The sequence below is a fragment of the Camellia sinensis genome, chromosome 1, assembly GCF_055761805.1.
Source record: "Camellia sinensis isolate YWXY chromosome 1, ASM5576180v1, whole genome shotgun sequence".
In the NCBI taxonomy this organism is placed as follows: domain Eukaryota; kingdom Viridiplantae; phylum Streptophyta; class Magnoliopsida; order Ericales; family Theaceae; genus Camellia; species Camellia sinensis.
Window position 1 is genome coordinate 99,307,025 of NC_138961.1, and position 14,912 is coordinate 99,321,936.

General features: G+C 49.6%; 2 protein-coding genes across 13 annotated transcripts in view; both read right to left on the reverse strand.

Moving 5' to 3' along the window:
• LOC114322465 (uncharacterized) overlaps positions 1-14,912 on the reverse strand; it is a 59,400-nt gene that overhangs the window by 23,656 nt on the left and 20,832 nt on the right. The gene's annotated exons all lie outside the window — the stretch shown is intronic.
• LOC145808727 (uncharacterized) lies at positions 2,871-3,551 on the reverse strand. Its single transcript, XM_082907442.1, has one exon. The coding sequence runs from the start codon at positions 3,549-3,551 to the stop codon at positions 2,871-2,873; it is 681 nt and encodes a 226-aa protein (XP_082763568.1).

A 14,912-nucleotide genomic window follows, 5' to 3' on the forward strand; every position in this document is an offset into this window, starting at 1 on the left:
TAAAAAACAAGGACATCTTCAAGTGGAAGTACATACAGATGCAGATTGGGCTGGAAGCATCACTAATCGAAAATCACATTCCTTGGACTTCTTACATTTACTTTGGTAATCACATAACCTTTTTTCTTTTAAGGGCCCACCGGCCATACCACCGGCCCCAGAGGTTCTTCTACTGCCATCGGAATTTCCTCAGATTCAGACGACGACGACGACGACGACAACGACAACGACAACGACGACGACCTTCCCATTGCTACAAGGGTCACAAGGTTCAGGACCCGCAGGGCAGTACTTCCAGATGTTGAAGAAGAACCAAGTGTTGAGCGCGCACCAACTACTGAGGCTGAGCCAGTTGTGGAGGCTGCAGAAAATGAAGTCCCCCCCTGCTGTGGAAGTTGTTGCGGGCGGCCTAATTGCTGAGGGTGCAGAGACTCCAAACCTCGCTGATTTTGTGCACTTCGACCGTTCCTCTGTCTGCGGAGAGGATTTTTTCCCTGAGACCCCAAGGGAAGATAGCGGCAAGAGAGAGCCGCTAGAAGTTGCACCACCTCCCTTCGGAGCTGCATCTGGTGGTTCCTCCCAGTCCACTGAGTCTCCATTGGTTCAGCAGACCCCACTTCCGAACGCCCAAGTGGCTAAGGAGAGTGCAAGTGTAGCGGCTGCTTCCACTGTTCCTGCTGTGGCCCCTCTAAATTTGGACCAACGTGCAGAGGTAGCTGTCACTTTAGCCACCCACACTGTTATTGCTGTCGCTGGGACCTCTGACCCAATTGCTTCGACAACCTCTGAACACCTGGCAGACTTGTACCCCACTCACTTTCCAGAAGTGCCAGTTGACCTTGGGGTATCCCGAGATTTTTATACTGGAATGGATACCACTGCTGTTCCAGATCTGAACGTTGGAGACTACCAGATGGATGACCTCTTTTCGGAGCGACATGACAGTGCAGGCAGCTTTAGTCTTTCTCGCGAGGCTAGTTCACCCGGTCGCCAACGCTGCATCTACCTATTCCAATGCTGTTGGGCAATCATCTTCAAGGGAAGTGTGTTGTCCTCGGACCTTTGGTCGCTCCACCAATCTCCCTCCAGTGATTGAAGCTGGCGGGGGTGTGAGGGAGTCCCCTCAACCCTCAGAGAAAGTTTCTTTTCTAAGTTACTGGGTCTTCTCCGTAGCTGCTCCCACTCTCGCCCCGCATCCAGGCGCTGCACCCCGGCACCTTTCCTGCTTTTAAAACTCCTAGATCTATGGTGCAGACAGCACTGCTGGAGTCACTCGCCAGCTTCATTCGCGACCTTGCTACTAAGAAGATTCTGACAACCCCTAGCAAGTTCGTGGAAAGTGCCGAGGCAAACCTGAGTGGCTTTGAGAGGAACGGTTTGGGCCTATCGTGGATGAGGGATAAGCTTCAGGCAGTCGATGGTTTCCTCGAGCATGCAGACAACGTGGCGATGATAGGGCCAGTTTTGAACCCATCATCTACTCTTGTCAACTTGTAGTACCCGCTGCTGCTTGCCTCAGCAACTTTGTAGGGGCCTTCCCATCTTGGTAAGAACTTGGGAATTGGTTGCCCCCACATGATTGCGTCCACTGTCTTCCATACCAAGTCCCCTTTATTGAACTTCTTGTGCTGAACAGATTGATTGTAGGCACGAGCTACGGATTGATGATACTTTTCCATTGCCCGCGAAGCCCAATCTCTTCTTTCTTCAGCAGCCTCTATGTCATTCTTTCTGCTGTCTGGAACTAAGTGTGCTGACATAGCCATTCTTGCTGAGGGTACTGCCAACTCAACTAGTAACACAGCTTCGGACCCGAACACTAGGGAAAATGGGGTTGCCTGAGTTGGCTTTCTCTTCTATACGCTCAGAGTGCTACGGGGAGTCGTTCAAACCATGTGCCCCCTGGTTCATCCATCATTTTACTCAATATTCGGATGATGGTTTTGTTGGTCACCTCAGCTTGTCCATTCCCTTGGGGGTAGTATGGACTAGACTTGTGCTGCTTGATCTGGTAGGCGTTCAGCAGTCTTCCCACATGACGATTTACAAAGGGTGTTCCATTGTCGGACAACAATACTTTTGGTATGCCAAACCTACAGATTATGCTTTCTCTGATGAAGTTGGCTACTCCTGCCCCGTCTGCCTTCCTCATCGGTATAGCCTCCACCCACTTGGTACTAACTTCAGTCGCTGCAATCTGTGGCCTTTCGATTGCTGCGTGGTCAAATGCCAAAGTATGGAACAGCTAAGGGGTCTTGATGTTGTGCAGCTCAACCGCCAGTGTATGTATCAAGTTCCCAAACTTCTGGCAGGATTGGCATCTCCTTACAAAGTTTTTAGCATCTTCTTCCATTGTTGGCCAGTAGTAGCCGAGGTGAATGAGATGTCCATATAATCGCTGCCTTCCTTGATGTTCTGTCTTGTGGGCTTCCCTCAGCACCTCATTTGCCTCATCCTTTGGTCAAGGAAGAAGCAGAGGGCCCGCCTCTTAACTCTGATTGCATCGGCTTTGTTCTCAGGCAGATTGCCATTTCCAAGGTAGTCGACATATGGCCGCCTCCATTCTTCACTGCTTAAGAAATGGGCTTCCTCTTCCTTGGGATGGGATTGACATTTTGCACATTGCCTCTGCAACTCAGTACTTTCCTTTTCCATCTCTGGCCAGTAATACCCTTGCCTCTGTATCTGCCGGTATAGACTGTTATCTTCATCTCCACAAGACTTAGCATGGATCTGCTTAAGTCTGTAAGTTGCTTCTTGTCTACCGACGCACCTTGCCAGCAAGTTATTGGCACCGCGAAAATACAACTCTCCTCTAAGGAGCAGAAATTATGCAAGTTCTGCTAGTCTGATTGTTCCCTGGCCTGTTTTCAACTTTTCTGTTGGATTATATCTGCTTTCCATCCCTCAGCTTCATGCTCTGTATGTTCTTCGGCTAACATTGCTGGTGTTGTTCTTTTCGTGATGACGATGGTTATACTATCATCTGGTATATCCACCTTTGCTCGCAGTGTAGCCAAGGCATCGGGGAAACGGTTGTGTGTTCGAGGGGTATGCTGGATTTGGACATCATCAAATTGAGTGAGCAACCCTTGAACCACGGTGCGATACGGGCCCAACAAAGGCTCCTTTAAGGCGAAATCACCCATTGTTTGCCTGACAACTAACTCAGAGTCACCCCAAATTTTCAACTTGCGGAGGCCCTTCTTTTGGGCAGCGATTAGACCCAGTATCAACGCCTCATATTCAGCCTCGTTGTTTGAACATTCAAAATCAAGCTTATATGATAGATGAAACTTCTCTCCTTCACTGGTTAGTGTTATGCCAGCTCCGCCTTTCCCAGCTCCCGAAGCTCCACCAAATTTTAAGTCCCAATAAGCCTCAACTGCAGCTGCTGAGACATGGACCTCACCTGGTAGAGATACCTCTGCAGGTTTATGTTCACCAGATAGGAATTGGGCCAGTAAGTCTGCAAGTGCTTGGCTCTTAATAGCCTTGGGAGTAACACAAGTGATGTCATATTCTGCTAGAGCCAAAAGCCATCTTGCCATTCTTCCAGTCAGAGCGGGTTTGCTTAGCAAGTAGCAGACCGGATCACTCCGAGGTCACAACATGGATCGGGTGTGCCAAAAAATAGTGGCGCAACTTCCGCGCTGTGAAGATTAAGGCTAAACAATGCCTCTCAATTGGGGTATATCGCGACTCGACACCATTGACTTTGCGACTGATGTAATAGACTGGCTTCTCAATGCCATCTATGTCTTGGATAAGTAGAGCCCCAATAGACCGAGGTGTAGACGTCAGGTACAGTAGCAGAGGCTTGTTGGGTTGTAGGGCAATCATTGTAAGTGCTTTCTTTACCATATCAAATGCCTGCTGGTGTTCTTGCAGCCATTCAAACTTGTGATTCCCTTTCAGCAGTGTCCCAAAGGAAAAGGTTATCTCAGCAAGAGCTGGAATGAACCTCCTGAGGTATGACACTTTGTCTAGGAATTTCTTCAAAGCCTTTTGAGAGTGTGGTGGTGGCATCTCCATGATTGATTTAATCTTATCCCCATCTACTTCAATCCCCCGCTGGTGTACAAAAAAGACAAGGAATTTGCCGGCGGTAACTCCGAAGGCACACTTGAGAGGGTTCATCTTTAGGCAGAATTTGCGGCATCGCTGAAAAACTTTTTTCTAGTCGCAGAGGTGTCGGTTTGCCTCGGTACACTTGACCACCAGATCATCCACATATACTTCCACTTCATGATGCAACATGTCATGGCACACAACATGTCATGGCACACTGCATCACTGTATAGAAAAAATTTCCCAAGGGTGCCTTCGGAGTTAACTTCATTGGCCCTCAACAACTTTTCTACCTCTTCCCTAATCTTTGCCTCCAGGTCAGGGTGATACTTTCGAGCACGCTGCTTTATTGGCTTAGAGTTGGGAAAAGTATCCAGGTGATGGGTGACAAGAGATGGGTCAAGACCAGGCATCTCATCGTATGTCCAAGCAAAGACGTCACTGTATCGCTTCAGTAGTGTTATCAATTCTGCCTTAGCTGTTGGAGCCATTGTGTCGCTGATGAACACGAGGCTTGCTCTGCCCTGGTAAGTCGTTGAGGTTGACCTCAGCAAGTACCTCCTGCTGCGGTTTGGGTCTATCTTGCACGCATTCAGGGGTGGGCTCAGGCGTCTCCACCAACTCTTCTTGGGACTCGTCATTGTCACATTTATTTGTCTCGGGGCCATCCTCCCAAGGTATGAAGCCTGGCCTCCAAGACCCGTCATAGGTAGTAAACTGTCTTACCACCCTCCCGCACCTTAACAATCTTGGGCGGAGGACTTGTGGGCTTGCTGCTCCTCTTCTGCCCACTACTTTCTGGAGCAGCCTCTACATCCCGAATGCCTTTTTACTCCTGCAACTTTACCGGTCCTTGGAGTTTCACCCGTTGACAACTCAGTAAAGAAAACTGCATCTAAATAGTGTGCCTCCTCAACCCCAAATGGCTGTTCAGACGCATTTATATGGTTACTATGCGCTTTCCCAACTTTGCCTTCGCGCATTGGTGATAATTGGACGGGATAGCTCCATATCGGTGCATCCAAGCTCTGCCAAGTATCATGTGGCAATTTGTGTCTGCTTCAATCACATGAAACTTGGTTGCGGAACGGATCTCACCAACTGCTAAGTCCATGACCACATGGCCCTTGGTATCTTTTTTCTCGCCGCCAAAACCCATCACAGTGATGGGTTGGCGAACCATCCTGGACTCTGGGATACCAGCCTTTGCAAAGGTGTCAGTAGTGATGATGTTTATGGACGCCCCCGCCATCAAGGAAAGCACGCTTGAACTCTACATCATTGATGTATGCCGTGACAAAAAGAGGACCATTATGGGGAAATGGGTATGCTCTGTCTGCCTCTGAAAAAGTAATGGCCCCATAAGCTTCCTGGATGCGCCGAGCCACATACTCCTTAGCCTCAACAACTTCATCATGGTACACTTCAAAGATATTAATGAGGGTTTTTGTTGCTTCCAACCTGGCGGCTTGGCTCAGCCCTAACTGGTCAAACAAGGCGCGAAATTTAACAGAGTTTTACAAGGCCTGGGCATTAGCATCCTTTGCGAATTTTGCCTCTGCAGGTACTGTCTCAGGGAGCTGGCCGGTTCCAATTTTTTCTAACTCATCATAGTAAGACGCCATATGCACTTGATCACGCACAGGCCCAAGATAGCCAATCATATATGTACATTCTTCCCCTTCTCCTTGTGATTAGGATAAGGGTCCTTCCGCACATCACGGTTACCGGCATTTTTGAACTTCAGCTCATTTGCGTCAACTTTCTTCTTGAAGATACTTTTCAAAGTCCAACAGTCCCTAGTAGGGTGTCTGGTGGTTCTGTGATAGACATAGTAATCTGGGCTTTCTTTGTCCTTGGTTGGAGGGACATCAACTGGAGGCAAGGTAAGTTCACCATCAGCTACCCATTCTTTAACCAGAGCCTTAACATTCTCAAGGCTGCAAGGACATGGATTTCTGTCCTCATAACTCTCTCTCTTCCGAGAGGACGTTGCCTCCCCTTGCGAGCGGCTCCCTCCTACAGAGGTTACCGCAGCAACTTTGCTACTACGAGGGTAGCGGTGGCTATCACGAGTTCTGTGCAAGGGACTAGTGGTACTGAGGTTCCTAACTGCCTCAATCAAGGCTAAAATGGTAGGCAGATTATGATTCACCAAGAAAATTTTGTAGTCGCCAATGGCACCCCTCCACACATATGCTGACTAAATGGGCCTCGTCCACTAGTTCATGACAGTCATTAGCCTTATCTTAGAACCGCTTAACATAGTCCAGTATATCTTCGCCCTCCTTTTGGACATCTTGCCCAAGGGTGAGGGTTGTAACTTTCTCTCGGACTTGGAAGAACTTCGTGTGGAACTTGTTCACCATCTCCTCCCAACTCTTGATCGAGTTGGGAGCCAAGTTCACATACCAGCTGCAAGCCCTTTCAGTAAGTGGACTTGGAAAACTCCCGAAGGCGCAGAGAGTGGTCACTGCCATGGACACCAAGAGTTTCTATGAACCTCACCACCTGTTCTCTGGCATTGCCTTGTTTTCCATCAAACTTAATAAACTTGGGCACTATATACCCAGTTGGATATGGCATGGTCAATATCTCCTGAGAGTACGGGGCCTTCACATCTGAGTCGGGAAGAGATGGGAGTTGCTTCTTGCTATGCTCTTGCTCGAGCATAGCTTATTCATCGGCTAGAGGAACAAAGTGAGTGGGCTGGAATGGTCTAGTTTGCTCCTGCGTAGCTAAACCAACGGTCGCACTGTTCGCCTAAAGTACCACCGGAGGCACCTGGATCGGAGCCCAAACCTCAGGGAACAGGTTAGGCACTGGGTTTGGGACTGCTACGGGCGGAGGTGCTTGCGCTGGAGCTGGTCGAGAAGCCATGGCCATAATAGCATCAATGAGAGTTTGCAAAGCTGCCAGGATCTCCCTCTGCGTATCCTGGAGTAACTGAACAGCCTCAATCACAACACTGTGGTCACAGTCCTCTGTATGTGCTCCTCCGCCATTTGAAGAGCCTTGCTGAACTTCATCCTCTGCCATTTTTTTCCAGTGAGGTGTGTAAACCACGGGTATGAACAATCAACAAAGCAGGCTTCCCAGCGGAGTCGCCAAAAATGTAAGGGGGTTCGAGGTTAAAGAAGGTGATTAGAGGCAAAACTATGCTAATGGTCCAAGAATGGTGGAAGTGGCTTGAGAATGAGCAGCAACAACTGTCTGGAAGTTGGAGAGTGTGCAGCTGGGTGAGGGTGAACCAAGTAGCTCAAGAAGAAATGTATGGCAGTGCCAAAATGGGCAACATCTCCCCCAAATCTCCAAAATTCCTCTTGTTGAACCTTGAGAAATGGGTCCTATTTATATAGGCTTTTCCATGGCACCAAGAGGACACCAAATGGCCAAATAGAGAGAGGACATGTGGCCTAGAGGATCACATGAAATATTCTGCCTTGACCCACCAGGCTGAAGGTGCCACGCGTCCTTCTGCATGTACTGTGCACTATCTGTTTGCCTCCGCAACTACCTTTTTGAGCCTCAGCAAGTGTAGTTGTGATGGGAGTGTTTGGCGCTGCAACTCCCTCTTGAGCCTCAGCAAGTGCAGTTGCGACGGAAGCGTTTGCCGTTGCACTTGCCTCCACCAAGTCTTCGACCGATTTCTCCTTGGCCTTTCTTCCTACGTCTTCCAGGACTTCCTTTCCCTCGGGGCCCTCTATCATCAGCACAAAGCCCTTGGTAGCTCTGCTGCCATTTACTGCGACGAAGCACTGTCTTGCCATCACCTGGTCTCCCCAAACCTCTTCTATCTATCCGGTTGGTGTCGGGAAGCGCAGGACCTGATGGTAGGTCAATGCTATCGCCTGCATGGCATGCAACCAGCCCCTGCCCAAAATTAAGTTGTAGGTCGATGGGACTTTAAGCACCCAAAACTCCACTTGCTTCGTGACTGATCCCGCTTTGACCGGCAATATGATCTTTCCGATCGGCCATTTTGGTTGAGAGTTAAAGTCAACCAATGGAGACGTTGCGGGGGCCAAGTCCTTGTCCTCCAACTTCATCTGTTTGAATGCGTCATAATACATGATCTCGACCGAACTCCCCTAGTCAACCAGAATTCTATTGATGCCGAAGTCCTTGACGCAGAGGGTCACCACTAGGGCGTCATTATGAGGCACTTGAATTCTTTCCAAGTCTTTGCTAGAAAAGGTCAGGACGTCTTTTTCCTCGGTCTTCCCTTTTTTCACGGCGGTCTGAATGGAGAGCACCTCTCTCATGTGCTCAGCTTTCTTGATCATCCCTCTTAGTTCGCAAACCCTTGCCGGCTCAATGATGCCATGGATGACACTGATCACGCCCTGCGGCGCTGCATCCAGGACGACGAGGCCGTTTGGCTCGCCCTGTCCCTGGGGAGCGGCTTTCATACCACCGTCTATGTACTGGTCCAGATGCCCTGCCGCCACCAACTCCTCCAAATGTTGTTTGAACGGCACACAGTCCTCCGTTCGGTGCCCTCGTTCTTCATGGAAGGTGCAGCGATACCTCGAGTTGAAGCCTCTCTGCGTGTTTCCCAACTTGGCCGGCCAACGGACATAGGGTTCACCTCAGATTTCAATCAGGATGCGGTAAATAGGGATTTTAAAGACCGTGGTGATACTGGTTCGCGCTTTCAACTTTGTCTTGGCATCTTCCTCTTCATCACGAGGAGCGTTAGCTCGGTCGTTTCTGCGACCTTTGTTCCTATCATCGCGGTTTGAGCCATGACGTTGATCTTTTGCTCGGTCGTTTGGGCGGTGGTCCTCCTACCCTATCGAGTGAACCTTCCCCGCCACTCTTCTGTCCGCCAGGACCGGATTCTCCTTCTCGATCGCAGTGACGGCATCGTCTTCCACTCGGATGTGTGCGTTGATCCGCTGCATCAAAGATTCCATGGTAGTGGGCTGGTGCATCGTAAGCGAATGTCGCAACCTATGTCCGACTGGGAGACCCCGCTTGTATTGGGTGATCGCCAAATTGGTGGGGCAATCGAGGATCTCGTTGTAAGTTTCCCAGTACTTAGCATTGTATGCGTTCAAAGAACCTCCAGATTCCATCCTAACGCCCAGGAGATGGTCGACCTCCTTTGGTGTTCGAGTGTTAGTTTTGAATCTGGTGACGAAGGCCTCTGTTAGTTGTTACCAGCCCTCGATGCTCCCCTCCGGAAGCTTTTCGAACCACTTCAGGCCTAGTTCGCCCAAGCTTGCTGGGAATATGAGGCACATGAGGGCGTCATTGCGTCGATGTCCTGCCATTACTTGCCGGTAATGACTCACGTGCATGTACGGATCAGTCTTGCTGTCGTACAACGTGAACTTAGGCTGGTGGAATCCGGCAGGGAGTGGCGTGCTCTCAATTTCTGGGGACAGCGGGGTAGCGGTAAGTCTTGCTAGCTCTCTGTCCCCTGGTGCTATCATCCTAGGCGCAGGCATTGCCACTTCCTCACTACAACGGATCTGAGAGCCCAGCCTTTGCGATGCCGGCAACCTTCGGGTCTGTCTGCGGCGAGCCCTCTCTTCCAGTACATCTCTCAGGTCTCCCGAATGGACAGAGAAAGAGTATCTCAACGTCGACGAGGGGTGCGAGAGACGGTAGTTGCCGTCGCGAGTATGAGACCTTCCTACCTGTGGGTCGGAGTCTCCTATCCCATAGCGTGTGTGGAACTGCCAAACGGAATTGGTGCCTGCCACGAGTGGATTTCCCTCCATCACACCATTGGTCTAGATGGCACACTCAACCGGGATATCACAACCGATCTATCCCTTGGGAAGAAACACCACCACGACCGGGACGGCCGAACTGTAAGAAGTCGGTCCATCCGAACTGACTGGCCGTGAGGCGTGCAGGCCTTCATCCTGGTCTAAATTCATTCCAGGCTGTGCTTGGCTCGGTCCAAACGCACCACTGCGGATCCAACCGAAGACTTAGCCGAATCAAAAGCTCACTTGGGCACATGCATGTCTTCGCATTGCGGTCAGCGACATAGCTCGGCCAAACGCGATAGCCCGAGAGGCCATGCCGATTCGGTTCAGCGCCATAGCCCGACGCAAATCTCCCTCTCAATTGCCCCTTATTCCCATCTGAGCTGAGTGTGATTTGGGATTATCATTCTGACCGGGCCATCCGAATTGGTCGGTCGTCGGGGATTGCCCCAGTAATCTAGTCATCGATCGTACAACCGTACTGACAGAGCCATCTTTTCGATGCCACGTGGCTTCACACCATTGGTTCCGTGTAGACCCACAGCTGTCTTCGTCACACGCAAATTTCAAAAGGTTGCCGCCCTTTGGCTTCCCCCCTCCTTTATATACGCACATGAGGGGTCACATACGCCGCTACTGTTCATCTTCTCTCTCGAGCCAAACCCTAGCCTTCAAGTTTCCAAGCTTCTGCCATCACTGCTCCTCCAGTCGTTCTCGACCACCTTCGTCCTCTCAAAGGCTGTAGACAAGATCGTGGTTAACTGCTCCTCACTTGGCGTCCATATCGGTAAGTTTACCTGCCCCTCCTCCGTACTCGCCATTTACGTTTTTCATGTTCTTGCCTGGGACTGTTAGAATCTTACCAGTGCCCCCTATTTGGGGAAATACTGGTACAACTTAGGAAAAACTGGAATCAGAGAAGCAGATGGGGCTCCCATGCCCCTTGTTTCCCATAGTTTCGATGCACGGACTTGACACTTAGGATAAACAACCTGAACCCTGAGCGAGATCGAGCAAAACCCAAGTTTTTGGTCTTGTTTGTGGTCGAGCAAGAACCTGTTTGTGGTCTTGTTTTGAGGCCGAGACCAAGCTGCAAGAAGGGGGGCTAGAACCGATCTAGGAAGGCCAGGTCGGCCACATAGTGAAGCCGAGATAAGAAAATTGAACCGATCAAACGCCCCAGATAGTGAAGCCGTGCAATTTATGCCACGCTAATCCTTGGACTTGTTTCTTAATAATGCAGAACAAACTAGCACCGACCAGGCCCGTTCAGCTTTACAATCGGTGAAGCTCAAAGTTCGAGCAAACATTCACCAAATTTTTACCGAGATACGACCTAAATCAACCAACTAAATAAAACCGGGATAGATGGGGAAGTACCGGTTCATGGTGAATTCTCCGGGGGCACTGGCCGAGTTCCGTAGAGAGTACAATATTCCAGATGATGTCCACTTGGAGCTCGCCAAGAAAGGAGACACTCCCTGGGGCGAGCTGGAACAATGCCCCTTCACGGTGGTGTCCATTTAGAAGGAGGCCTGCGCTTCCCGGTCCAACCCCTGATCTGCGAGTTTTTAAGGTACACTAGGCTGTGCCCGACCCAGGTCTCCAACAATACATACAAAATAATAAACGGCGTGGCCGAGCTAAATAGAATACTTGGTCTGAATCTCGGCCTCACCGAGATATTTCACCAATATGCATTTAGTAAAAATAAAGGTAGGTTTTACTGGTATCTCAAGGTCAGGAAAGGCCGAGCAAAACTCATCGAAGGTAACCCGGACAAAGAGACCAACGATGACAATTTTTTGTGGGTGTCCGGTAATTATGAGGACACCGAAGCACCCATACCGGGCTGGTACATAAGAAAAGACTTTGGGAGTGCTGGTGAGCATCTCGGCATCAATTTTTTTGAAGTTGCTCTTTTTACTGCCGGTCTAACAGTTGCCTTTATGTTGCAGACTATAAACTCTTGGCAAAGAATTACTTCCGCGCAAACCAGGAGGCAATAAGGGTTGCGTTGCGTCATCCGGCTGAGGAGCGAGAATCACCCAAGTTGCACGGTTTCGAACCAAGCTACCGCTACACGGCGCCGCGCAAGAGCAGGGTGACCGACTTCCTACGTACACCTTCTCCAGAACCAGATCCCAGCCTTCCACCGATCAAACTGGTCCCTTTGACAACCGAGCAAGAGATGGCCAAGAACCAAGCTATCAAGTCAATGATCACCGGTGAGGCAAGCGACTCCCAGCCACCGGAGGTAGCTGGGAGAACTTCTTCCACGCCGACCTTGCAAGAGGAGGGGGTTGTGCCGGCTCTGGCCAGCGAACAAGCTGTAGGTCAGTCGAAGAAAAGGCCGAGAAAAAATCAGACCGAACAACATTTGGCAGATGAAGATTCAACCGAGCATGCTTCTACCAACTTGGGGGACCAGACTGAACAGCCGATCACCGAGCCATCAGCTCGATCCAGTGCCCACCCAGTCTGGTCGCCCGGGTTAACATACAAAGGCCGGGCTGTCTCTACGACGGACTCGGTCTACGCGGACAAGGATTACTCTCTCGGCTTCAACATGACCAAAGGGCTGCTCCTTCCTGCCGACATGAAAAAGCACGAAGAGCTGTCCGACCTGAAGGTTCTCCGCTCGGCAACAAAGTCAATAGTGTTGGTAAGTTTGCAAGTTCTCCTGTTGTCAAGTGTCTGCTCGGTTGTGGAGTTCTGACATTTTCGTTTGTTGCGCAGGCGCGCAGAAGAATTACCTGGCCCACGAGCGAATGATCGCTGTGCGAAAAAGTCTGCGGGAGGCAATTATTGACAACAAGGCCAAGACGGCCGAGCTGGCGAAACTGAAGGCCACGCAGGAAGCAGCAGCGGCCGAGCGCGACAAGCTTTCTGAATGATTGGCCCGGGCAGACGAGGACAAGTAGAGGGACCTCCAAGTGACGAAGGCCCGATACATTGCCAAGCTGTGCAAACTCCGCGATGCTCACAAAACCAAGCCAGAGAAGGAGGTCGACGAGGTTGGAGACCGTGGTTATGCCGAGGGTGAGACAACATATGAATGGCAGGTCCAGGGGACCAAGGACATCTTTTCCCAGTGCGGTTGGAAAGCCGCCGTGGAAAAACTTGGCCATGGTCAGGACGCCGAGGTGTTTCGAAACCCTCCTGCTGCCTTCATCCCGGCCTATATGCAAGCTTATGCCGGCGCCATGCAGAGGAGGCTAATCGAAGAAGCCAAACAAGCAGCTGAAGCAGAAGCTACCGTCGTGCAACCGGCCGAGCAACATCCTCCTTCTGAAGCTTTTGAGGAAGGGGCCAAGGATCGAGAGATCGAGCAAGAGGTTGTCACGGTGGTAGATGCGCTAGCAGATGAGGCTGAAGAGGGATTGGCCGAGCAAACCGTTAATGTAGATTTAGACCAATCTTCTGCCCTTTTTCCCTTTTTTTTTTTGAAATGTAACCGGGCTTAGCCCCACTTTTGTACTTCCGCTTTCTTAATCAATGAAAAGTTTAACTTTTGCTCGTCATATATCTATTTTTGTTATTTCTTCGGTATGATAAGCAAATCTTCTTCAATTTGAAATGTTTGTCGAATATAAGTTCCAGCTCAGGTGAGTAAAATCAGCTCGGCCATAAACCTGGATGGCCCAAGCAGCTCGGCCTCAGTACAAGTGGGCAATACGACAACATTTCACTCGGGCGAGCAAAATCAATTCGACCCTACTGCAAGTTGGACAAAACGCTGATATTTTATTCGGGCGAGCAAAGTCAACTCGGCCCTTCTGCAAGTTGGACAAAACGCTGATATTTTATTCGGGCAAGCAAAGTCAGCTCGGCCCTTCTGCAAGTTGGACAATACGCCGACATTTTACTCGGGGAAGCAAAGTCAGCTCGGCCCTTTTTGCAAGTTGGGCAAAATGCCAACATTTCACTTGGGCGAGCAAAATCAGCTCGACCCTTCTGCGAGTTGGACAAAACGCCAACATTTTACTCGAGCAAGCAAAGTCAGCTCGGCCCTTTTGCAAGTTGGGCAAAACGCCAACATTTCACTTGGGAATGGCCAAATTAGCTCGGCCCTTCTGCAAGTTGGACAAAACACCAACAGTTTACACGGGTGAACAAAGTCAGCTCGGCCCTTTTGCCAGTTGGGCAAAATGCCAACATTTCACTTGGGTGAACAAAATCAGCTCGACCCTTCTGCAAGTTGGACAAAACGCCAACATTTCACTCGGGCGAGTAAAATCAACTCGGCCCTTATGCAAGTTGGACAATACACCAACTGTTTGTACACCCTCTGTCAAGCCATTGTTGGCTTCTTGCCCCTGGCATTCATAGTTGTGACGCCCCAAATTTTGATAATATAATACAACGATGCACCGAGGTTTAGCTAGAGGATACACATCATTTTTAAGCACAAAATACAAATAATTACACTAAAATCAAATATTAATAATAGTTACAGATAAAATTCTTCAAGTCTTTAAATACATCTCGGTTCCTTGATACAAAAAGATTATCCAAAATACAGGAAATATGCAATCTAATTTCTAAGACAGCCACGGTTCCACAAAGCTTTTAGGGATTCTGTTCTTGGTGTAAAACTCGCCTTTACTTGGCATAAAACGCCATGAGCTTGGAATGCCCAGTAAACATACACACCCCGACCCCTTTCCCATTCCAAATACACAAGAAAATAACGGCATGATCATAACATACAATGAAAGCAAAAATTAAGCAGAGCTTATAATTAAATTTCAATTCTCATGAATAATAGTCAATTTTTGTTAGTTCTAGGCAACTCCCCGCGGAATGCCGTTCCTACCCAACCACTACACTGGCCACGGGCAATTCTGACTCCCCCTTGGTTAATACAATACCAATGCGTCGCTTACCGCACAATTTACCAATGATGCCCACACACCTGGGTTACATACCCGAGTGGTGACATCACGGTCTGCCCCAAGGGAACGGGCTTCCAGGGATACTTTCCCTGTGTGAGACCCTCACTGCCACCCTTATGCCTCCCATTTCCGTTAAGCAGCCAGAATACCTCCCGTGCCATGTTATGGTTCGAAAACACACTTGCGCAAGACTTCACAAAAATGGAACACATTCCAT